The sequence below is a fragment of the Vanellus vanellus genome, assembly GCF_965231255.1.
Source record: "Vanellus vanellus genome assembly, chromosome: 3".
Taxonomy (NCBI): domain Eukaryota; kingdom Metazoa; phylum Chordata; class Aves; order Charadriiformes; family Charadriidae; genus Vanellus; species Vanellus vanellus.
The window spans coordinates 103,082,527-103,107,732 of NC_138907.1; the positions used below are offsets into that span (position 1 = coordinate 103,082,527).

The window sequence follows — 25,206 nt, forward strand, 5'->3', positions numbered from 1 at the left end:
CCCCAGGGTCACCCATTTTTGGGTGGAGAATGAGCCAGGGCTGAAGCTGAAGGCAGACATCTGTGTACCCAGCCGATGCCTTCAGCACCGGTTACAGCCATGCTGGTCCTACAAATCTCGAAGTGTTTTCTGACCTTTTGCCAGAGCAGCCTAAAGAGGTGAAAAGCCGTGCTACTCCGGATAGCTTGGCACAAGTCCCTGAGGAGATGGGGTGGTGGAGGGAGTACCATAGCTCTGGTCCTCCTCAGGCTGGGAGATGTTGAGGCCATATCTCCTACTTCCCGTTCCAGTGACTGGGCTTTGATGCCCTGAAGTAGGCATCATTCTCCAACTTGTTGCCCATCCATGCATCAAAGCATGAATTGAGCCTCAGCCCACCTTTTGGAGGGGCTCTCTGGAGAGAACACCAGGTCCTGGACACTTTGCAACCAAGCCACGTGGGTTTTAGGACCTTCCTCTTCCCAAAACCCTTTGTACTGGCAGCCCATGATGATGACTGTCTCAGGCTATGGTGGTGGGACTGGGATTTGAGGGGCCTGTTTATTGCAGAGGCTTTGTGGGAAGCCTGGCAGCTCCAACCAGCAGCTCCGGCTGCTGCTGCACAGCCAGAGGACCAACAGCAACTTCTGCCCTTAAACATCCGCGTCCTCTGTAGTTATCTCTGGGCCAGTGGGGCAAACAGGTTGAAATGGCTCCAGTTCGAATTAGTCATGCGGGGAACACAAACAGAGGCATCAAAATATCCTTCGAAAAACTGAGTTCCCACACGAGCTGAAAGGGAGACAGAACGGCTGTGAAACAGTTTGTACAAGCATAACTAATGCAGTTTTCACATTAAAAATACAAGCCAGGAACAAATCATTATTTTTCAGGGTAGCTTCTAGTCTTCACATTTACTTACTGCCGTGCAAACTGTCAGTGGAAAAGCAAGCTCTGGCAGAAGCTGGAGTGAGATCCATCTTGGATGTCCAGTCCAGACTTACCAATAACCCCTCTCTGAACAGCAACATCTACTTCCAGCCCACCAGCAACAGACCCCAACCTCTCCGGTAGTATTTGCCCACCACATGCCAGTCCCCAAAAGGAGAATGTAGCTTGGAGGTGGGTACTTTGGGTCCAGGAGGAGAATGGAGGAAACCTGAGATTCACATGAGTGCCTGAAAAGTGATGATGGGTTCCTCGTTAGGAAAAGAAGAGTCAGTCAGTGCAGGGTAGGGCTGCAGATCTGGGACTGAAAGCAGACAGGTAGGAGAAATATTCACCACGCTGACAGGGAAATTGGTCCCTACACGGAAAACAAATCTGCCCTGGAATCAATCAGATGTGGTCATGCCTGACTGGAGCTGATGTTTCTAATCTTTTTTTTTGTATTAGATTATCATTGCTATTCCTTCTCTGGACTTGCTCTGTGTTTTGCTTCAGTTCCGTGACTTTTGCCATTACACAAACTAAATTTTTTTTTTTTTTTGGTCTTATGCTCAGCAAATTGTGCAACATGCTTCACTGGAACGACCGAGCTCCAGAGACGGGCAAGAACATGAAACAGATGAGGACAGGAGAAACCCCATTGTGTTCACTTCAAGCCCTGTCATCAGAGCCACTCCACTTAAAAGGTGACCTAGAACTGCAGGGTAGGACCAAACTGTGTTTTCCATATTTATAAAGGAAAAGCCTTTATAAAGCAGGTGCCAAGATCTTGAATGTATTAACTGGTTTTCCATTGCCTTTCTGGGAGTGGTTGAAATTTCTGCCATTATAAGTGTTTTTTATTTGGAGCTGGTGGGGGGAGAAGTCTCTTCCTCCATTTTTAACACCAAGCCAAAAATACCAAACCTGCTCCCGGTCACCTTCGTTATCCAATCCTAAAATAGTTACCTCTCTCTCCCCCAAAGTGGGTATATATATTCTATGCATGCTAAAACGCCAAAATAATCAGGACCCAATTTTTAAGTACTAATAAAACAGTTTTACAGGTATGCTACGTTCTACTGAAGGGAGAAAACCCAACTATTAACACTAAGAAAATGCTTCAGAGGAGTCAGCAGAAGAGCGCAGCAGGCTGGGGCAGCTGCAAAGCCCAGACCAGGCACGGAGCTTCAGAGAACTCGCCAATTCTGGCCACTCGCTCTTGTCTTTCCCGAGTGATCGCCCCTCCCTTGTCCTAACCAGTCTTTCTTCACTGTAGCATCACTCAGTGCTTTCGTTTTCTGTCTCACTTCACTTTTTGTGTTCTCCATTATTTAAGTTAATGCCTCCTTACTAGCCCAATTCCTTCCACAAAGGTAAACACAAGAATAACGTTGTGGAACGAGCACATAGTGCTGGTGTTGCCAGCTATAAAAGGTTTACATATACGTTTATGCATGTGAACTGAGCCGTACTTGTGTGGAAGCAAAGTGTTTTTTTATCAGATCTACTCATACAGCTGTGAAAATAAGTTTTTGAGCGTACAGGTCCCTCTCTGATTTAATACGTCACTAAAGCTTAGGTGGCATACGTTACCGAGAAATACTCCGTGTATTTGTTTGCAATACCTCTGCCCACCCCCCGGGCCCATCCGCTCTGCCAGTGGTGTCTGTGCAAGGCTTATTGCCGCGGAGCCGGACTCCTGGCCAGAACTGCAGTACTGCACGTTAACGGGCATCACTAACAAGCAACAAGCGGTGCTGGCATTCCCAGGTGGAAAGCTGTTCCAATTCGACCGACCTGGCCGTGTGTTGCATTGGAACAAGCACAAACTGATTCTAACACATTTTTTAGCTGCATGGAAAAAAAAAAAAGAAAAAGTTGTTTTCTTCTCATTGACTGCTTCTCACACAAATCCTTCTGCCAAGGACTTAAAACCACACTCGTAGCCTTTTTGTAAGCAGTTCCTGTTAAGCCGGTTACAAACATAGAAGTGGGGAAAAAATAGAACAAGTAGACAGGACAGAAAAGTTGAATGAGCATTGGCTCTTCTTATTTTAATGAAGAAATATTTCAAGTTAATATCAGTGCATATTTAGAAATAGCATGTGATACTCCCAACGTCAAATACATCAGCAAATTACAGTTTCAAAACTTTATAAATTAATGGCAAGGGAAAAGAAAATAATTAAGATTAACATAGATAATAAGGTTCAAAATAAACATCATGTTTGTTTGTAGCACTGCGTCAATTATATTCCTGGTACTTAAACAGCGAGAGAGATCCAGTATTTCGTGGTAATTAGGCTCTCCAAAATAGCAGTTATTCTTCTACAAATGAATTAAGCAGTTTGCATTTATTTTTGATGTATAACTAAATGTTATTCTTAGCTGTTACAAAGAAATTTAGTCATGTCAGAGTAAAATTTCATTCCATGATTGAAAAATCACGCTAACTGAGGAACGCTGCCTTCTGGTTATACCCACTGGAAGCAGTCAGCTGAGAATAGGAAGAACTACATGTGAGCACATTTGGCTGTTACATAAAATAGTTGGGGTTTTGTTTTGTTTTGTTTTGATTTTTTTTTCTGGTTTCACAGCCTTATAACAATACTGTTTTTCAACATTGTTCCCAGTCATTGTTTTTAAAATGGTTCATCAACATATCCTGAATCAATCACTGATATAAATAACTCCAGTGACAAAATCCATTATGGAAGGACACAGAACTGCAAACTGAACGTTGTACCGAACGATTTTAAGGTGGAACTGTAATTACTCTATAAAATACTGTAAAAAAAACCCCACACAGTAAAAGCAGTATCTTTAATTAACTGGCAATGGTGGAATCTGAAAAACTGAGTTGTAATTTTAAGAGACATTTAACTCACAATGGACTCTAATGCAAGACAAATTGTACTGAAGCTAAAAAGAGATGCACATTTAAAGCTTGCAAGTGTGATATAAAAATATTCTCTAGTTCTTTCACTTTGATACAGGGAATCTAATTCCCTCAAGGAAGAAGATAAAGTACATCCTCTCTCCTACCCCACCGCTGTGCATATAGAATATTCCCTTGATATCAGGAAATGGTGTTTCCCCAACAAAAATACCAGCCATGGGAATCACAGACTTTCTGGTAGAAAGGGTTTGCTGATTTTGCTTTTTGAAGTGTGTTTTCAAGCAGGTGAAATACTGACAGGATATGCATTTCTTTCACTACGCATCTATTGTGCAAATCGTATACATCAACCCCGTGACTTCAATCCCAGTGCAGTCTGCATCGCCTAGAACGATTTGAGAAACTAGTGTGACATTACAGCACGGAGATGAGTGCCAGATTACAAAACATCAGGCTAAATCAGATTAGTAGGAAAAGGCACATGCTTCGGATTTAGCAGGAACATCTGAAGGTTCCTCGTTACCATACCCTTACGCTCCCAAACGACAGTTTGCTTCCAGAAGTTCCAGAGGTTAACAGGAAACTTCTGAGCGTTCACCACTGCTTATGGCACGTACACACGAAAGGTCCGTGAGCTCAGCTGAAACTCTTGAGGCGCTAGGGATAACGCAGACACAAGGTAGGCTACAGTCTGGTTAGGCCAGAAACAAAAACTTAACATTTCATCATTATACTGCATACGTTCCTTTTATGCACAGCTACAGGGTGCGCAAAATAAGCTGTTTGCTCAGTAAAATTTAATGTTTTGCATATGTAAAATAACCAGCTAACACTGTAATATAATCAAAAATCATGCACTAGATAAACAGAGCTTCTTCCCCATGAACAGTAGTTCTCAGGAACATTTTATTCTGCTCCAGGTAACGCCTCGTGATTTGCTAGCTTGCATAGTCCCTTTTAAAGAACACAGTATTTAGCTAAAACTGAAAAGCAAAATTAAACAAAAAAAAAAAAAGAAAAAAAGTTTTGATTTTAGTTGCGAGACAGCTGGGATCGGTGCATTGCAGCAGCTCAGTTGCATCTAAGAGTAACGAAAATTCAACATGAATATCAGAATAATAAATATATACCCTAAATTAATCTCTGTAAATACATTCACCGGTCCAGTTAAGACACCCTTATGCATAACTCGTACTTCATCGAATCTGCATTTAGAGATGGATATTAGTTCATGGGGAAAGCAATTTATCATATGACTCGGCTTATCTGTCATTATTCCAGCAAAAATCAGTAGCAAATTTGAAAATCTACATTTATTTTCCCCAGACCAACCACACAGAGCCTTAAGTCACAAATTCTATTATTTCCGATGTTTGATCAATAAGGCTTTATTTACACTTTTTTACTATAAAGTCAGGAAAAAGTTTGGTGCAATGTGCAAGAAAAGACTGCACATTTCACTGATTGGAGACTAACATCTGCTTATGGTTTAATGCTAACCCACAGGCAGCCAATTAAAGTCCCATATATCCATGTTTTTACATAAAGTTTCCTTCCAGATTCTGTCAGAAGCATACTAGCAGTCAGGCCACCTAAAAACAGCAAAGATGGCAAAGTTTTCTTGAGGCTTAGTTTGGAATGAACACTTTTTCCAGGGAACTTATTTCTTCTTTTAGAATCCTTCGCATCATAAAACTCTATTAGTAACCTAAAAGCAGACAAAAGGAGACGGTCAGTTATGCATTAGCCTAAAAAGTTTTAAGCAACTTACTTTCATCCGATAACTGCTTCTAATCACACGTTATTTAACAAATGATTTAACAATTCGTAGCAGCTTATATGAGACAAGTTTAAGCAATCAGTATGCCTTAAGAATACGAAGTGTTCAAAGTACCATTGCACGTCAGGGTACTCAACCTGAACCCTTGGGAGCAACAAAAGCAGATTTTTCGGAGGGACCAATTTTAACACTGAATATAAAAGTTGAAAAGAACCCTCATCGTTCAGCATTTAGCAAATAAGCCCAGAGTACTGGGAAATATCATAGGACAAAATACACACAGGTATTGAACACTGAAGGCAGGGTAGTATTATCTTCATTAAATAAACTCGTAACAAACACGCAAGAGTAAAATGCTACACTATAGGTTTAGTAGTAATTTTTTTTTCTCCTAGTTTTGAAAACCAGTAATAAATGGATTCAAAAATTCTGAGGTTTTGTTTCAAGTATCTCTAAATTTTCCCTACAGACTGCTTTTGTCCCAGGAAAGATGTTCCAGTCAACAGGAGTCTACAATGAAACACAGATGATCAGGGTTCAGTTTTGCTGGTCTTCACCAGGAGACTACTTGTGGGCCACTGGACAGCCTTTTATTTCACTTGTCTATAAAATGAAATTCAGACTTTCTTCCCTCTCAAAAGTGAAGAAAGGAAAAATAACTTAGCAATCCGGAACTTCTAAGACACTTTAGAAATGGTGCCATGTTTACAGACAGGCGTGTTAACTTTTACATGGATTCAAAGATCACAGGACAAATTAATCAATTTTTTACTTCCATGGAGTGTAAGACCGGCAAAACAATTTTAAAGCAGGACATATCTGAAGAACCAGGGAATTTTCTAACTCATAGAAATGTATTCAGGGATTTAGAAGGTAAACAGAATTAGCTCCCTTAAGTTGGACTTCAGATGTGGCAAATCAAACCATCATCTCTCAAACAATACTTAAATCTCACATTTAGGCACAAGGTCTGTTGTATATGTTCACTAGTGACCTTATCTGGAGATGCTGGAGGGAGCCAGGCACTTTATTTCTGCCATGATTCAAAGATGGACAGATAAAACTTCTTCACTTATTTCCCCAGTGAAGGTAGGGAACTCAGGGTTACTTGTGTTACTATCCAGTCGCTGTCTGATGCAAGACAAATTAAACAATTTTGGCAGAAGAGATTAGATCAAGACCTGTCCCTTTCTAACTCTAATTACGAGGCTACAATCAAACTCTTTTTGCTTGCTTGTCTACCTCGGGCATCTTATATTCCACGGCTGTGCATAACTCAGTTTCAAGAAGACAAATGCAGAGTATTCAGATGAATGAGTCTTGCCTGAAACATGGATTCACAGCCCTTCAGTCTAAGGAAGGTCTGAAATGCAGGAATCTCAATCTCCTGAACAAAGCTTTAACCACAAAGGTTTATACCAAATATACACAGGACTACCGACACCACCTCTATTCAGAGAGCCCTACTGAAATCATGACTACATCTGCTAATATAAAAGAAGGATGCCAGCTTATTTAAAGAGGAAGTTCTACATATTGCTACTCACTTATCCTTTATTTCAAAACGTTCATGAAGCCACCTTCTCATATACATCTGCTCTTCTGGAATGTCCTTCAGTTCAATTCGATCAATGAAAATATGAACTCTTGGGCATTCCTTGCAAAGAAACTCTAAAAAGAGAGCAAAAGAACAGGACTGCATTACAGAAACACTGTAGGGCATTTATTTGTCTAAAATACGCTGAAAACCTGACCTCATAGCTGTAAGTGCCTTGGAAGCATAACTTCAGTTTTCAAAAGCCTCTCTTCTTTATGTTTGGATCCTGAGCACTTCACTGAACTCAGAAGCCATCTGGCCTACATGTTTTTAAAAACGTGGCCCATTATCATGTGCAGCGTGGAAACATTGTCCTAAAATGCACCCTGCTAACTGTAAAATGCTGTGCTTGAAAATGTTAAACTTTTACGTCAGCAGCAATCTACTCATTCTGTATAGTGTGGGATGCAATAACTTCAATGTCATCAAATCATCCAGCCTGCAATTTTGAATAAAGTTAGTAATACTCTTTGCTTGTCCTTTTAAAAATCTACATTTTGTTTGCTCCTGGATGACAAAATCTGAATTATAGTGATTTCCCAAAGAATGTCCAGGAGGAAGTGGGCTTCAGCTTAAGTAAGAACCTATAATTAAAAAGTGTAACCGGGTAAAAGACTCAGAACAAAATACTGCTTTCCATTTTGCATCCCTTCATTTTTCTTCTGTCATACAGCATTACAAAGCTCAAGACAGCCCTATTGTAATTCCCCCTCCCCCATTTCCTCAATTTGCCCCTAGAAAAATTTAGCAAGCAAGCATTAAGCCAGTTGCAAACAAAACTCCGTTAGTCAAGTAGCCTTGTGGGATTTCTTACAACTAACAAGTGGTAAAAATACTGTGTATGGGATGAAAAACACCCCTGTATTTGTGTATTAGTGATCATTTGCTTTTATCAGTAGCAAGGGGTATTGCAGTAACCATAGCATCCCTGTACAGAGAGATGCATGACGTGAGGATGGAAGTCCTTGGGAATCTGGGCAATCTTTATATTTTGAAAAAGGACCTGAAGTGTCTTCCTACAATACAGATGGGCAACAAATTTAACACAGACTGGGTGGTCCTTTTAGGTTGTTGACATTTTTTGGACAGCAGTGCAGATGTACAGGAGACTTTGACCCATAACTGTTAGGGGTATCTCGAGGAATGACTGTGCAAAATAATTGTCACTGCATGTACATCTTTATTATTGTCTGCCAAGCAGATATCCCCCTATTTGTTTTTCTTCTTTACAGGATTATTTATTTTTAAGGACTTGGCTGTTAAAGCAATCCTTATCATACACTAGAAACTGCCTTAAAGAATTTTAAAAGCCTGTTCACGCAAATGCGTTTGCGTGCTTGTAGAGGGGGAGGGAAGGAGAAGTGATAAAGAGATCAGTAAAGTCTTACAGCATTTTGATGCAGAAGTTTGCAAGGTGCTGCGTACAGTTTTGTCTACTCCTCAGGCAGAGCGCGCCCTTCACTGAACCACACTGTAGCGTAAAGGGAGCAATGTGGCCCATGCACCACCAACGGAAGAAATGGCCCAGGGCTCTAACCACAAACAAGCCCCGCTCTTAGCCATGGAGCACCAAGCACAACTGTCGCTAAAAGCCTTCTGGTAAAACCATCTCCTAGCTACAGCTATTAGATGGTAGGCAAGCTGGAGTCCAAAACGATGGTAGGTACGGACACTGTCTTCAGGTTGATGTGCAATGCTTTCACTAACCACAAAGATATCAGTGTTCGTGTATCTGAAAGCAGGTTTTTCCTCTTGCTTTTAATGGGAAGAAAGGATTTCCTCAGTCTGTTTCTCTGAGGGTACTATCCAGGCCACTATATGAAGGTCATTCACTATACGAGCACCTAAAAGCATACTATTAATATTTTGAGATGATAGACATATTATCCATGTCTTAAATGCTTATAACGTTCACTGATGTATAAATCCTCTTTTTGAGTGGCATTACCTATTAAGTGGAGCATTCTAAAAATATGCAAAACTATCTAGAAAACAAATGCCTGGAAGCCAGATGATACGGTCTTTTTTGTGCTAGACTCCTACAAAAAGCATCTATGCTATGCATATTCAGCTAGGGCTGAAGATCTAGCTTTAAACGGTATTTGCAACATTCTGTGCATTGTACAGTGTATGTTTCTTTTGCTTCATAGCACATAGGTTATTCTGTGTAGGAACAAACCACTCTTTCCTGATGTTATTTATAATCTCAGTTATAAATTATTAAGGAAAACCATAAATCAAGCAAAATGCTAAGTTAGATGAGATAGCATTATTAATAGTTAAAAGGTATTTTTAAAGCTAATGTTATGCTGTTTAAAAAAACATTGATATTTGGTCATTTAAAGACAGCAACAGAGTACATTATCAATAATAAGCTCTAGTTAACAAAACAGGAATAAAACATAAATATTTCAAAAGAAACACCTTCCCCCACCAAAGCTGAAATACAGCAACTCTATAAATCTGCTTAAAAAGCAAAAAAACCCGCACAAATATTTAAGCGTTGCTGCTTGTTTTCTACCTTATGCCCAAGTGCCAATGCAAGTTGATTCTTACTGCTTCCCACACTGGTTGTCTTCAACCAGTCAAAACTGAGTCTCCTAATGTGAAGATCCTAAAACTTCTGTCTTCATTTCCCACCTTTGTAAATCCCAATGCTCTTCTTCACAGCCCTGCTCTCCCTTGAGTTTGGGACTCAGGAGAGCCTTGCCGAAGGCTGTGTGATCTGCAACTGCAGGTGCTCCCCTAGAGAGGACCATGATTCCCACCCATCGATTCAAGGCTATTTTATCCATAGCCTGGGCATCCGGGACATCTGCAGATGACACTGTAACGTCTGCAATCAAGCTAGTCAGGGAATCTGACTAGTTTTTAATTATCCAATTCATTTCAGGGCTTAATGTGGCTAATCAAATTTTTTTTTTCTTAGATGCGCAATGTCAGTGCAATCACATAGGAACACCAGCGGATAAGAACAAAACATTGAGAGGTTGTTTTTGAGAAGAAACAGCTGGATTTTATCACCACAACGTCTAAAGGTTTGTGGTGGTCCCATGCCCCTAATTTCACATTAGCTTAAGTCCCAAAAGACTTATGTAATTAAGCTAAGAAACAAAATCTTATTGAAGCAATTTATTATGTGCAAATTACATCCAACTTCAGGGACACTAGCCCTTAAGGCCAACATCTGACTGGCTTTTCAGATCCCTAAACTTGCCAGAATTTGTCATAATTAACAGCAGGAACAAGCAAGCCTGAACTTTCCTTCAAAAGACAAAACATAAGTGCAAATCATGCATTATAATCAAACATTATATTGGGGACAGCATTACTCAATCAAGAACTGAGTACGATTTGGGTTAAATGAACACTAACAACTTGTGTGGGAGCCAAGTGGACTGACTTTTGTGTGGGAGATAAGTCCCTAATAAAACTTTCTATCTGGGTAAATAACAGATACAAGTGCATAATGTTTATAATGCTTCTAGTGACCAACCATGGCAGAAAGAAGGAATTGAAAAGAATAAGGTGGATCAAGCATTTTTGTTCTTAAACTGTGACACTGTAGCCCTCCTTCTGTGCGACAGGATTCACTCTAACACAGGACTGAAGGATTCAGTGCAGAACTAGGATTAATGAAGAGGGTGCGACAGCCTTCAGGAAAGCAATCAGATCCACAGAACTTTTAACTGCACACAAATGTTTTGGGAGGGTGATTTGCTCGCTGGGGCTTCTACAAAATTCTACAGGTTTTCAAGTCCTCACGTTCAAAAGCCAATTAATTCTGCTTTGAATTATCAACATTATCAGGGAAAGTGAGGGAAGGAGAGAAGCTCCAAAGCACAGACACACCTGTAACTGAGAAGGGCCACACAAATGGCCTCAGACCACCTTCCCCTTAATGCTACCACAGAAGTTCATTCCACCACTCCACATTATTTGCCTTGCCCCTTAAGAAAGTTGTGACAGTGGCATTAGGCTTAAACAGATATTCCAGTTTTCAATTACTAATGAAGTCTATTTTTATATGCACTTTAAATACAACAGCAATAAAGTAGCTCAGATTTCAACCTCCTACATTGGCTCTTTTATGGCAACATAATTATTGTCAAAGTCCTTCAAAATGGAGAAAGGACAAACTGAAGCCTGACATAGTTGTGTCCACCTAGAGCGCCCCCAATTCTCTCCTGTTTCAACAGATTTCAATAATGTTTGTGATAAACTGAAAGTGATATCACAGTAAACCGAAATCTGAAAAATGTATAATTATTCTAAGTAATGAGTATTTAAAAAGTGAGAGAATACCTCTCTTCAGTAACATAACATTGTGTGTTGTGGTGTATATAGTTTTACAGGCAAAACCATGATCACAAAGACATTCATCTCTCAACTGTAGATGCTTTCTTCACTTTTAAAATTTTCATTAGTCTGGACTTATGCATTCAGCTACCAAAGCAGTTCTATCTCCTCCTCAAAAGAAGAAATCCCTCCTCTCCACTTCCATATACTTTGTATACCAAATTAACAGTCAATCGGCAAAACAAACACAAATTTAAGCGCTGCGTTGTTTCTCAGCTTCACGCTTTCCATCACCTCAAGCTGAGCTGACAGGAAACTATTTCACAGTTTGCTCTAACAAAATAAAGCAATGGTACGGCAAAGCGGCACTAGACGGGAAAGCAAACATCCAGGGTACAGCAAAGGTTGTTTAGATGGGTTCACCTGGGGAGCGGTGAAGCAGTGAGCAGCACCAGCACCCTCTGGTACTGCTGATGTAGGGTAGCATGGCGTGGATGTTCTGCAGGCTACATTGAAGCTTGCAGCCAGGAGACAAGCCTGGGACCTGAGGAACAGCACTCTCCGAAATACTGCCAATTCCCTGCGCAAGGACTGAGATGCACACAGAGATCAGAGCCTCCACACGTACATGAGGGGCACAGCACAGGGAGTAAACACCTTAGGAGCTGGGGGACCTGTTGAGACGAGAGAAATGGGATGCGCCTGAATCATTACTAAGCCAGGATGCTAGCCATGAAAACTGAAAAAGTTAGAGAGCATTTCAACCAGCACGCAGGGAAAGTTGAAGATCAGGAGAGCAACCTGTTCAGATGCACTTAACACATGAGGTGGATGTGGCTAAAATTCAATGTGAGGGCAAAACTCAGAAGTGCCTCTGCACAAAGATGAGAAGCCTAAACACGAAGACAGGAGAACAAGATTTACTGGCATCAAGAGATTACCCCTGTAAGGCAGGTATCCTGGTGACTCCGAAGGAGCATGCAATGTTCCCAGGCTAGCAGATTTATAGGAATGACAGAATAGGAGGTACAGGTGAGGGAATGGTAGTGTGCATGAAGGATTATATAAAGTGTAATAGCTTTATATAATAAGGGGACAGAAACACAATTAAATCTTTGTGAATGTAAGTCCCAGACTATAAAATAATATATTAGACATATATAAAATATATATTAGACAGATATATTGAATTACTTCCTGATGAGTTTGATAATAGTGACCAGAACTGTGAAGCCAGATTAAGAGCTGCAAGTCCAGAACTGATAGCAGGAGCGTGAGATTCCAGCTACCTTTCTCAAACTGCATCGATGCTCCATCAGGATGAGGTGTAGAGGGGGATAAAAACCAAACAAACCCCAAACCAACCAAACCAACCAACCAATCAAAAACACCAGAGGAAAAAAAAAGAAAAGAGATTGTTTCCTGGAACAACTAGTAGGAAAACCCACAAGAAAAAATGCCATTCCTGATGTGGTCTTGAACGGTGCACCTTGTTAGTGAGAAGTGCTCTGCAACCATAATACAATTAATTTCAGCATCGTAGAGAAAGAGTCTTAATGCATCCAGCGCATAAACGCAGAATTAAAGGAACTATGTAATGGGGGGGGGGGGGGGAAGGCAAAGTGTCAAAACACCCTAAAAGTCCAAAAGGAGGCAGCCTAGAGGCTATTAAAAAAAAAACTCCAAACACCAAACCCTAGAAAAACTGGTATTGGAAAACCACATAAAAGATGTGTAACACTGCAAAAGAAAAAGTCTGGGTGGGTCTGAAACCCACCTGTATGGCTTAATGGGAAAATTAAGGGGGCTACCACTATATTCCTACCTTCTCCTCTTTGTGGAATGGAAAACTTGTCCAAATAAGGAAAAGCCACAAAACCGCTCATGCCAAATGTAAACATAAAATTAAGAGGACTAAAAAGGAACTTGAAAAATGCAAAAGGACGCTCTAACAATTTTAACTTTTTTGAATATATTAAAAGCAGTAAACCAGCTAAGGCACTGGTGGGACTGCTGGATGACAAAGGTGTGAAGAGCAGCACTCATGGTAAAGTATAAACCCATGCAAGAGAAGCTCAAATATTTGTTTGCATTATTCTTTCTTGCTGAAAATGTTTGATTCCTACACTCATTGCATTCTTTGTACCAGATTGCTCAAAGGAACTAGATCAATAAGTAAACAGACAGAAAGTATCAGACTAAATAAACAAGTTGGATGTCAGGAAGTCACCAAAACCAGACAGCATTCATCCAAAAGCTTTCAAATGTGGAATTCAAAAACAAAAATGTGTAACCTATCATCACAACCAGCCTTTGTGCCAGAAAAATGGGGAGTTTCCCTTCTACAAACGAGGGCTTTAGAGATGATGCTGGGAAATACAAACCAAAGAGTCTTACATCGCTGGGTAGGACAGCAGGGTCTATAATAAGATCACTAAGCACAGAGATAATCACAATCTGTTGGAAAAGAGTTGGTGTGGATTCTGTAAAGGAAAATCCTGTCTCACCAATTTGCTGGATTTCTACAACAGTGTCAAGGAGTAGGCGGATAAAGGGGATTCAATGGACACGATATGTTTGAATTTTCATAAAGCCTTGGACAGGGTTCCACACTGAAGGCTATTAAAGAAATTAAGCTGCCAAGGGATTAGAGGAAATTATGCTTTATAAACCGAAAGCTGCTTAAAGGAGAGGAAGCAAATGGAAGGACTTAATGGTCACTTTTCAGGATGGAAAAGACCCAGCCATTGGGGTCCTCCAGGGATTGACACTAGGACTGGTTTTATTCTGTGTCATGGCCGATGAGCTGAAGAAGGGAGCAAACAGTGAGCCCTCCAGTATTTCACATCTTTTTCAGAAGATCCTAAGCTCTTTTGGGTTCTCAAATGGTGGCTGAACTCCAAAAGGACCTCAAGGCTGAGCAAACAGGGTGAAAATGTGGCAACTGAGCTTCAGCGTAAATAAACATGGGGAAAAATAACTTAAAGCCTGATTACATGATGCTTAACTTGGAATTGGTGGTTACCATTTGGGAGTCACTGACCCTTCTCTCAAACCGTCCTCTCAATTATGCAGCAGCAGCCTCTATTTCCCCCAAATACTGGGCAGCATCATCAGCAAGGACATTGAGAACAGGGCAAAGTAAGTCACTTTGCAGGTATAAAAAAAGATTGTGAATCCACATTTTAAATACCGTGTGCAGTTCTGGTCTCTGTCTCAAGGAGGATGTAGTGGACTCAGAGACGCCCACAGAAAAGGCAAACGAAAACATTTAAGGAGAAAAAGCACCTGCATTACAAACAAGGAGAGAGTAAAAGGGACAAATTTTCAGTTTGAAGAAGGGAAGCAGAGGGAAGGGTATCACAGCTTAAAAAAATAAAATCCTGAAGATGGCAGGTAAGAACTACAGCTCAACAAATCCTGCAAATTCAAGGGTAAATAATAACATACCTGTACCTTCTAAGGTATCTTAGATGGGCATCCAAGATGCCCAGATCTAAAGGATCTTTCAAAATTATTAGAAAAAGGTACATATAGTTTTTATACTGGTATTTGCACTGGAGAGCAGCATAGTGTCATTGCAAGCTGTCTTGCTGAAACAAGATGGTATTTGTTGAAGACCCATCGTACTTGCACATTGTATGTAGTTCACTGAAACAACCTTCAAGTGGCTTTAATCTGTTATTCTAACAGATGCATTCTGGCCTTTGTACTGCTCTATAACAATTTGTGAGTATTGTATGTTGGCCAAGTTAGCAGGAGGTTTCCTACAAAAGCATAACAGTTTTGATCAATGGGCTGCCAGCAACAGAACCTGGATCAGGTTAGGTCTGTGGATTACATCTAAAGGGTCTCCCACTGCTTGCAACTCAAAAGGAGCAAATTTAGGAAATATCTGTGTCTTTGTTGGATCATTTTTGAAGTTTCAGAAGCGGGGAAAAAAAAAAGTTGAACTATGCAATTAGAAAAAAGGCAAGAAAAGATATAAGGACTGAGCCAGTTCAAAACAATGCTCTCTCTAGCAAATAAACAGGATCTGTTCGGAACTATGCCAGTACTGCTAGTATTGATGTTTTTGCTTTTCCTTCAGACAGTCTGTTTTGATAAACAGAGAACAGTACCACAAACAGAATAGAAGAAAAGGACTCCGATGCACAAAAAAAGCAAAAATAAACATGGGCTCTCAAAGCAGCAACATATTTCTGGCCAAACCTGACAGTGTTAAGAAATTAAAATTGTTTTTGTTATGCTCAGGGTTTAGATACACTTTTGCATAAGGATCAGGAGTTCCTCGAGCTGTTGTACATAAACGGTGCCTGGGGAGCTGAACGCTTCCTCTCCCATGTGCATGAGGCCCAGGGTGCAGGGTAATTTTATGAATCTCCAGTGTAAATACTTCCAAAATCCTCTGTGTAGCAGCGGTTTTCTGATGACCGTGTGCTTTCTGATCACAGATTCCCAAAGGGAAGCTATAGATACTTACCTCAAGAGCTGCTTGAGAGTAACTGAGATACACAAGGTCACAGTTTACAATCAGAGGAATGCACACTCTGGGCTCGAAGGGGTGCTGAAGGGGTTATTAACCCGGTTGAGGGGGGTGTTATTAACATACAGATGCAGCGCCCACAAGTGTTTTTGACTTGGGAAAAGGAAGAATCATTTACGCTTGCCTTATTCTTACACTCTTTCTTAGGCATCCAAGTTTAGTTGTTGGTGGAGACAAGAAAATGGGCTACAGGGACTCCAAATACAGTCATCTTTATGTCCTTGTTTTGAGATAGGTAAAGAAGCAGAGATTTTACTCATGCTCACACTGACCTTCATTTTCTCCGATTTTTGGAGTCCTGTGAAGAACTACAGCAAGGTCTGTATACATTCCCATAAACTGATGCTTCTCTTCAGTGAAACGTTGTTATTATCAAGCAGAAGTACAATGTTTAATTGTTACAGTACAAAAATACTTTGCATTTACCCAGACCGTCATTATCTGCAGAATATTGATGCATATGTCCACATCTGTGTTCAAAGTGCCATTTCAAATAAGTCATCCACAAATCAACAGATTGGCTTTCATGTTACTCAAACTACTTCTAGTAGGAAACTACAGGGTTTCTATAATGACAGATCTAGTCCTACAGAAGACAAGTGAAAATGCATTCAATTTAAACCTGAGTGATAATGTACTTATTTTGTGGTACCTGGTGAAATCATGTTATTAAAAAAGTTGTATTGTACTATTTTAAACAAAATAAACCCAGGGTTTTCCTTTCAATAAAAAAAAATTATAGAATATCATAGAACTATGTTGCTAACTAGTGTTGTTATAAAAATTCCTCAAATATATTTCAATTGAAAATTACATTTTGAAATATGAAAGGTAGGTAGTTAAATTTTGCTTGAACAGATGCAGAATGACAAGTTCTTGATGTGAGATTTACTATACATGTTAAAAAGCCATCTCACACTTAATGCAGATTTCACCAATGCTGATGTCCAGCCTCAGTTCTAACTTACATCCTTTCTTCGGTTGCTCTAAAATAATTGCCATTTACTTTTCAGTACTCCTTCATGCAATAAAAACATGATAGCTAGCAGAGATCTGAGCGGATTGTTAGTCATTTCACCACTATAAATCTTACTTTGGACTATTTTACATTCCTGTTACTGTTTATCAGTTTATAGATTTATTTTTTTAATTCTTTCAACATATCTATAACCATGTACTTGTTACCATCCTTTGGACTTTGAAAGACAATGGATGTGATCAAATTTGGGCCACAGTCCAGACAAAAACTGGTTTCTATTGCTCCAGTTTCTTTTCTGTTGCCCTGTACTTCACTGTCTAACTGGGTCCCAAAAAAGTGCACGCATTTGGAAAAGTGTAATTTCCCCTAGGGAAGTTAGGCCAGTCTGACCTCCTCAAATTATACCGATCAAAGTGATGTACAGATTTTCAGAAATGCACACATACACACGCTTTCAAAGTGTTTGTTCTGGAATTGATATACAGCAGAGTCAATAATTCTCAGGAATTCCTCTGACTTCTTTAAGACAGAGTCTACATACACTTGCTATTTTTATTCAGTGTTTATCATTGTCACATGCTGCTATTTCACACACGCTTTCATCTACAATGGCCAGATAAATACCATCTGGTTATGTTAAAGCCTTCAGGCAGAATAATAAAGATGTAGCTGTGTGCATAATGGTCTTTCAGGTGCAAGAATGACAACAGTTCCCACGTTCTACGAGACCTGCCCCTTAACACCAGGCAAAGCTGGATGTGAACACTTAGGATATTCATTCAGAAGGGAGAAAACTAGGTTCTCATTCTTTCTTCCCAAGCTTATTTCTACTTTTTACTTAATGACAGTGGAGTAAAACAATATCAACAAATCCAGCACAAGAGTTTCTCCCTCTCCTTTTCCCTTCTAAATAGTTCTTCAGAACTCAGTACCTGAGATGCACTTCAGCTGTGCATATGTGCCCATATGATTATTTGCATCTTATTCTAATGACTGCAAATAAATACTGTCTAGCAGCATGGTCCTCCCTAAGCAGGGCCATCGTGTTCTTTCATTAATGATCTGGACAAACCATCCTCAGTAGTGAGAGGGGAGAAATCTGTGGGAAATCGCTATTATTTAGAAAGGCTGCCATGTGCAGGACAAGTTTCCACTGGAAACGTATCAAGATCCAAACTTGTTGGAACAAAAAGGGATGAATAACGAATAAATGGTAGGAAAAAAAAAATGCATCCATTGGATGTGAAGCAAAAGCAGAAAGCAACGTCCCTGTCTAAAGCTAATCTAATCTTAGTCCCTGTCTAAGACTAATCAAATTTGACGTCTTCTAAAACAAACAACTTGCAGCTGGAAAGTGCCAACAAAGTATTAAAATGCATAAAAAGTGACAAAATGTTCAACACACTTGAAAGGATATACTATAATAATTTGCCTGCTCTAAAAAGGTACCATATTATCAGGTGTGCCTGGCATCCACTGTTCTTCTCAAAGAGCTAATGCAGAAAGGATGGTGAATGTCTATTTTCCAGTTGCTAGTATACTATGTTTTGTTTTAATCCTGTTGAGCAAGTCAACATTATGGTATTTAAGCTTGATGGATTGAAAAAAAAAAATCTAGTTTTGCTAAGAAAGGCTATTTACACTAAGAGTTCCACGTTACAAAATTTAAAATGCCATTCATTTTTTCTTCAGATTTTTTTCCCATTTACAGTCTACTAACACAATTTCTCAGGTAAATTGTGGTAGAGCTACTCACAGTCACTAAAAATGTTGTTTTTAACCTGTTATGTTTACTATGGGAGACAGTAGCCAAGGCCTGACCACATCCCTGAGTAAATATGGTTTATTCCAGAAGTCGCACAGGCTCTTCTGAGGAATTGCGATTTATAGAACTGAAAGTAAAATGCATTTCAAGAAACATATTATATCTGCGTGGAATTCAGTTTTCATTCACATGGGAAATGTCATACTATGGGAAATACAGTCCTCAAGTAAAGTTGTGTTTATCAGAAGTTTGTTTTCCATGCAATAAATTTCAATCAGAGTTGCTAGATTGAAAAAGACATGTCAACCTTATCTTTTAAAAATTACCAGGATTGCACTGCCATTTTATTCCGATGAGAATGAAAAGCAAAATTCTCATTCAGCACAGACACAAATATGAAATGCTCATATGAAATGCACACGTGAAAATGACACTTTATAACTAATTTTAGTACCGTAAAAGGGCAATAATGCTGAAAAATATCCAATGCATAACAACGCGTAATTCAATTCTTGTTATACTATATTCCTGAACAGACCAGTTAGACTTCTGCATAACAAATGGTGAAATGATCCTGACCCCTTAGAACAGAAATTGTTTTTCTTCCAGTTTGTGTCTGGAGGGCCTAAAAGAATGACAACTATGTTCCATGCTGTAATTTATAAAGTGTCCTTAATCTACATAATTTATATTATATTGAATACATGTGACTGCCACAATAGCGTGGAATGTCCTGGATGGATATTTCATTTATCTCTTCCGTAATGGGTAACAACTGGTTGGCTGCACTTCATTCTATGTTACTGCCTGTATTTTCACCCAGCCCTAACAGCAAGGGTGGCTGAAAGATATGCCTGGACTGCCTGCAGTGGGGGTTCCAAAAGGCTGCACGTGGAGTAGCCACCCCGAGCCATCTGATTATCACTTGACACCGGACACAAGAAAGCCAACAGGGAAATTCAGTTTGTTGGATCCCCTTTCATAATTATATCATGCTTCATGCAAACTGGGAGGTCCAGAGGTCTCATAAGGAATTTGAACATTTGCCATCTTATCATTAGGTAATGACATTTTAATAGTTTAATTAACCATGAGGCAGTGAGAAGTCCAGCATGAGAATGGTTGAAGCTGCCTAATTATTAAGTCACAAAACAAGATATGCTGCAGGGAAGGGGAAACAATCCTATTTGTTTTGAAGGGGGTCTTGAAAAGGGTTGGGTGATAAGACAAGAGGGAGACTGCCATTCTTCAAGTGAGTCTATAAGAGGGTCATAAGGTATTTAAAAAAAACCCAAAACTTTAAATCATAAAATTCTATAAAATCAAGTTCATAAGAAAATTATAAATAAAAAATGTTAAATTATAAAACACACTTTTGATATTTAGCCACAAAAAAATGCATGTTGGGAACAAAATGTCTGTAAAATAAAACCATCCTAAGACCTTACAGTACTACGTAAGTGTTAATACACGGTTAATACACACTTTTGTTGCCCACCTACCCAGAAGAATTTTAAATATGGTGAAAATGTAAAAACAGATAATTCCAGGAATTCTAAGCAAACAGCCCCTGCAAGGAGTTCATGTGAACTTCACACCACCTCAAGGAGTTACACCTGATATTGAGTGACATGGAAACAGCCGCACTGCAAACTATTTTTAGCAGTACAAGGAACAAGTCCCAGTGACACTGGGCCAGCTGAGGAGCAGGGAGTTAGCCAAGAAGTTCCCTGCAGGTTCCTCAGGCAACACTGATCCCTTGCTCAAAAGTTTAAACAGCTCTGTGGAACTACTATGGCTTTTTTTTTTTTTTCCCTTGGTATCAGTAGTGCAAAAGACTCCGAAGTACCGCTTTGAGCGAACTAGCAACAGACAGTTGTACACAGATATGGCTGAGTAACACATCAGTTTCAACTGGAGAGAGAGATAATGTCTGGCCCTCCATTGACGGTGCAGATAAGTGAACTACTTAAATAAATAAATGAAAATAATCCACCACCAAGCACAATCAAAAGTCAGCAAACCCTGAAGCTCTCTGTCCCAGAGTCTTCCCCAACAGAAACCCCACAACTTATTTTTTGGTTAGATTGCTCGAGGAACGTGCAACGAATCTACCCCACTCTTTTAAGGTGTTGTAGGCGGCTTAAAATACTACAGCAAGTAAAGTCCACTTGCATAAAATGCTGTTCAGTGTTTGTAAGGTTACTGGGTATGCATAGCAATTTGAAAAATTGCCAGTAAGATACTATTACTACACATTTTCCCTTTAAAATACATGCATGTCAGCAACTACATCACATGTACACATATATGGCACAGCAGAGGGAAAGACAGAGAAAGAATTTACAATGACGCCAAATCCCAGTGCTAGAAGAAACACGAAGGTAAATGGCACCTGCTGCCTATGGCCCCAAGTTCATTTTAACTCCAAACATTTGTATGCAGAATTTGACTACAGACATATTCTCTACATGAAATAGGGAAGAGGAGGGCAGGAATGTCACAGGTAACTACTGTAAAGCCTAGTCCCTGATGAACAATGCCCTCCCAAGGTGTGGTGACATGGCTGAAGCACTGCGGAGATTATCTTCAGAACAATACAATACAAATCACCTGAAGTTGGTTCTGTATATTAACAAGTATATTCCTGTAGCATGTCTAATATACATCAACTCACCTGTCATAGATGGTGCCAGTTTTCTTTGCCCTTTGTGGTCCACAGTACCTTCATAAGCTACAGTCACATCATACACTGCATCCAGATAGTCCTTCATTGTGTCAATGGCTACGTGAGTTGCCTTCACGCGTGGTGTTAGCACATGCTTTAATATAGCAAGTCCTAGAGGGGCAGAAAAAAAAAAATAATTACAGTGTTTGAAAGTAAACTGGACTTCATTCACAAAACGAACACCATGCCAAGGAACTTCAGCACCCTCACTCAAAATCACAAAAGGTTTATTTTTAATCTCAATTCTCAGTTGAGAGAACATGCACGTGTGCACACTGCATATGCTCTACTGACCACATGCAGAAGATAAAACTGGAATTCTGAAGCATATTATGACAAAAAGGCTGCTCAACAAAAGAGTCCTTTTTACAGCTCCTGCTCTAGAAGCAGTGATGTTTTTAATCTGGCTTATGAGCAATGAAACAGCACTTCTCTTTATGTTTGTCCAACTAAGGCAAAAAAAAAAAAAAAAAAGAGCAAATTACCGGAGAAATACTAAATGCACAGGACAACACCTCCTGAAATTCTGTATCAGAAACAGATTTGCTAGGCCAGACATAAGCACAGATAATTTTAAGCATGCCTCATGCTCATCTGGCATTTTACTTCCAAAGGACAAACCAATTTTGTCTACATGCTGAATCCTAATACTGCACTATGGTAAAAAAACAGTGGTTGTCTTAAACTACGCATGTTTAAACAGGATGTTACATTTCTCCAAAGCTACCAACCCATCAGAAATTTCAGCACGTTTTGCTATTTTCTACTATAGATTCTAGCTTTCCCTGCTTTAGCTTCCTTCTGCGTAATGGCACATTCTGGGACGTTAGATATGGTTACTCTGAGGGTCCTCACTTTGGGGAAGGATGGGGGAAAGCAGTTAGACTCAAAACAGCTTCAGCCCACCGCAATGACTTGCTGCTACAGAAAATGGGACATTCCATTTTATCCTTGCGGTTCTTCCATTTACTGCTCTTTTCTGTGGGCTTGTTCCTGCTGCCAACCTTGTATTGCTCTGGCACCCCCCTCCCACCAGCTGATTCAACTCACCATCCCAGCAGAAAACTAAGCACGGAAGGGGATAATATAGCACTGAGAACCGACAGTAAGGAGGAGACCTCTGTTTCCCTGCAAACAACCTATTACAATTGACTTGGCTACTAACAAATCCACAGTTGGAGAAATCAACTGCTGTCCTTAACCATCGAGGCCAACACACAGAGATTGGTGTGACAAGGACACAAGAACATCAGGTTTAACAGCACTCTGCAAGTCTTAACAGTATTTCATATCCATGCTTGCTTCAGCTGAACACTTCCATCTAGAGCATACTTAAGAACATACAAACACACTGGACTCAAAAGTATAAACTCTATTCTATTTCCAGCATTTTAACATATAAAGACTTTCAAAATGGGAACAAACAAAAAACCCCTCAAACTTTTTCATGATTTGAACACAGCTCTTCCACACTAACTTGAAAGTGCTTCTATGAAAATAAAAGCATATTATGCAAAAATTTTCACTGTTTTGCTATAAGATGTGGATCTTTCTCAAAAAGAACTATTAGAGCAAAATTGCAATTATTCCTTTGTAGCCTTATTTTTCACCAGCTTAGTCTTCAGTCCATTTTTAAAGAACCAGCCATTGGTGCTACTGGTTCCTGATAAAGCAGAAATTTTTCTAAACCAAAGTATTGTGGTATTGCTTTTGATATTTTTCTGCTTGCAAAAGCACCTCAAAAGATATTATATTATGTCCCAATTTTGTACTGAACTTCTCTCCCTTGTTGGGCAAAGCATACTTTGATCTAAAACTATGAAAATATCTATTGAACACTGTAAGATAATGCTAGTTTCTAAACTGCTCTAACATTCTTATATTTGAAAATTTCAGTATAATCATTATCTTGATTTCTTAATATTTGCCAAGAATCTCCTTGTCTGAACACAGAGATAAAAGGTTATTTACTAGCACTCCTTCTGAAGTCATTGTTCTGAGCTTTACTGGCAATAGTGATAACTGTCTATGCAAAACGTTATATGGATCATGTAAATATTTTGAAGCATAACACGGTGGTAGTGTTTTCTTAGCTTGTGAACTTTACATCAAACAGCTAATTATGTTATGTTTCCAAATGTTTACTCTGTAAATGAAGCACTGAATATTCTAGCGTTGTGTCAGCAACCATATTAGAGTGGACATTCCACTCAACACAACTCTCGTGGATCCAAATTCCCAAACATATTCTAAAAACACTGTAATTTCTTTCCTGCCCAACTCATCTTCCCCTTAAGCAAACTGTGGGGAAGAAAAAGGTAAAACAGGCTTCAGTGAGAAATGAATCCTCTAGACAAATTAATTTAAGTATCTAAGACTATTTGGTGCTCATTGTTTTGAATCCATGGTCAGTTTTAGTGATGAATATGGCCAGTGACAATCTGTGAAGTGCAATTGTAGAATAAGCCCCTCTTACTCCATGGGCTACCAGTGAACTCTTGAAGGTTTAAGTACAAAATGAGTATGCATCTAATTAAAATCAATAAAGAAAGTCCATAATCCATTATTCAGAAACACTCCTGTGCATGACAAACATGCAGCAACAACAGGAGTTCAGCACATCCTTTTAAAGAATCTGTTTAATAAAAACATTAACCACACATTCTTGCAGTTACTTCATGATCTTTGCTAAAATCAACATAACAGAATTTAAACCCAAGTAGTCACAGTATAGTTACCTTGGCAAGCTGCCTGCATCGAATTCACAAAACACACTGTGCTTAAACTGTTTTTAATGTTGTGCAATACTAAGTTAGGACTTTCTGTCAAAGTATTTGAGGTCATGAGATTTTATTTTAAATGCCAAAGAAAACGAACTAGATTTCTAATAATGTAATACTCTACCTTAAAATGCTATAGCTTTGCTCTTCTATGTCAGCAAACTTTTAAATTATAAACAGACATAAAAAAATATGAAAATAATGTGAAAATCTGAAGAAATATGGTGAGCAATGGTACTTCAAATATCTACTATTTACTAGACTGTAGTAAGATGCAGAATTACTTTAGAAAGTCTGCAAGAAAACTGAACAAAATAAAATAATGTTTTAGTTTGGGAAATACAAAGGCCCAAATCATTAACATCTACAAAATTAATTTTTCATCTAAACACAAAAGAACAAAAAACACCAAACAAAACACCATTTATCTAACCTCTCAGGGTGAAGCTACATACGTAATAGCTGAATACAACTCTATGGGGAAGATCTCGGGAAATTCCATCTCAACATGAGGAAAAACTTCTTTACTTTGAGGGTGACAGATCACTGGAAGAGGCTGCCCAGAGAGGTTGTGGAGTCTCCTTCTCTGGAGATACTCAAAACCCGTCTGGATGCGTTCCTGTCCAACCTGCTCTAGGTGACCCTGATTCGGCAGGGGGGTTGGACTAGATGATCTCTGAAGATCCCTTCCAACCCCTATCATTCTGTGATTCTATGATCTCTCTTCTTCTTCTGTTCACCCAGGCCAAAATCTGCTGTTCAGTGCAGGCAGGCCATCTACATTTTCAGACTTGGACTCCATTAGTCATTTGTACCACACACAACATTATTAAATGAAAACAATAAAAACCAACCAGCTCTAAATTAAGAATACCTTATGCATATTACATTACCATTACCACATTTCGTCCACAAAAGTTACGT

General features: G+C 39.4%; 1 protein-coding gene across 1 annotated transcript in view; it reads right to left on the bottom strand.

The window, feature by feature from the left end:
• Positions 1-5,103: 5,103 nt before the first annotated feature.
• The window catches only part of AGPAT5 (1-acylglycerol-3-phosphate O-acyltransferase 5), a 60,004-nt gene continuing 39,901 nt past the window's right edge, over positions 5,104-25,206 (bottom strand). The window contains exons 6-8 of the mRNA XM_082481319.1: positions 21,452-21,613; positions 7,136-7,259; positions 5,104-5,516 (exon numbers count right to left, since the gene is read on the bottom strand). Of these exons, the coding sequence (XP_082337445.1) occupies positions 5,291-5,516; positions 7,136-7,259; positions 21,452-21,613 (512 nt within the window). The 3' untranslated portion in view covers positions 5,104-5,290. The remainder of the gene's footprint in view (positions 5,517-7,135; positions 7,260-21,451; positions 21,614-25,206) is intronic.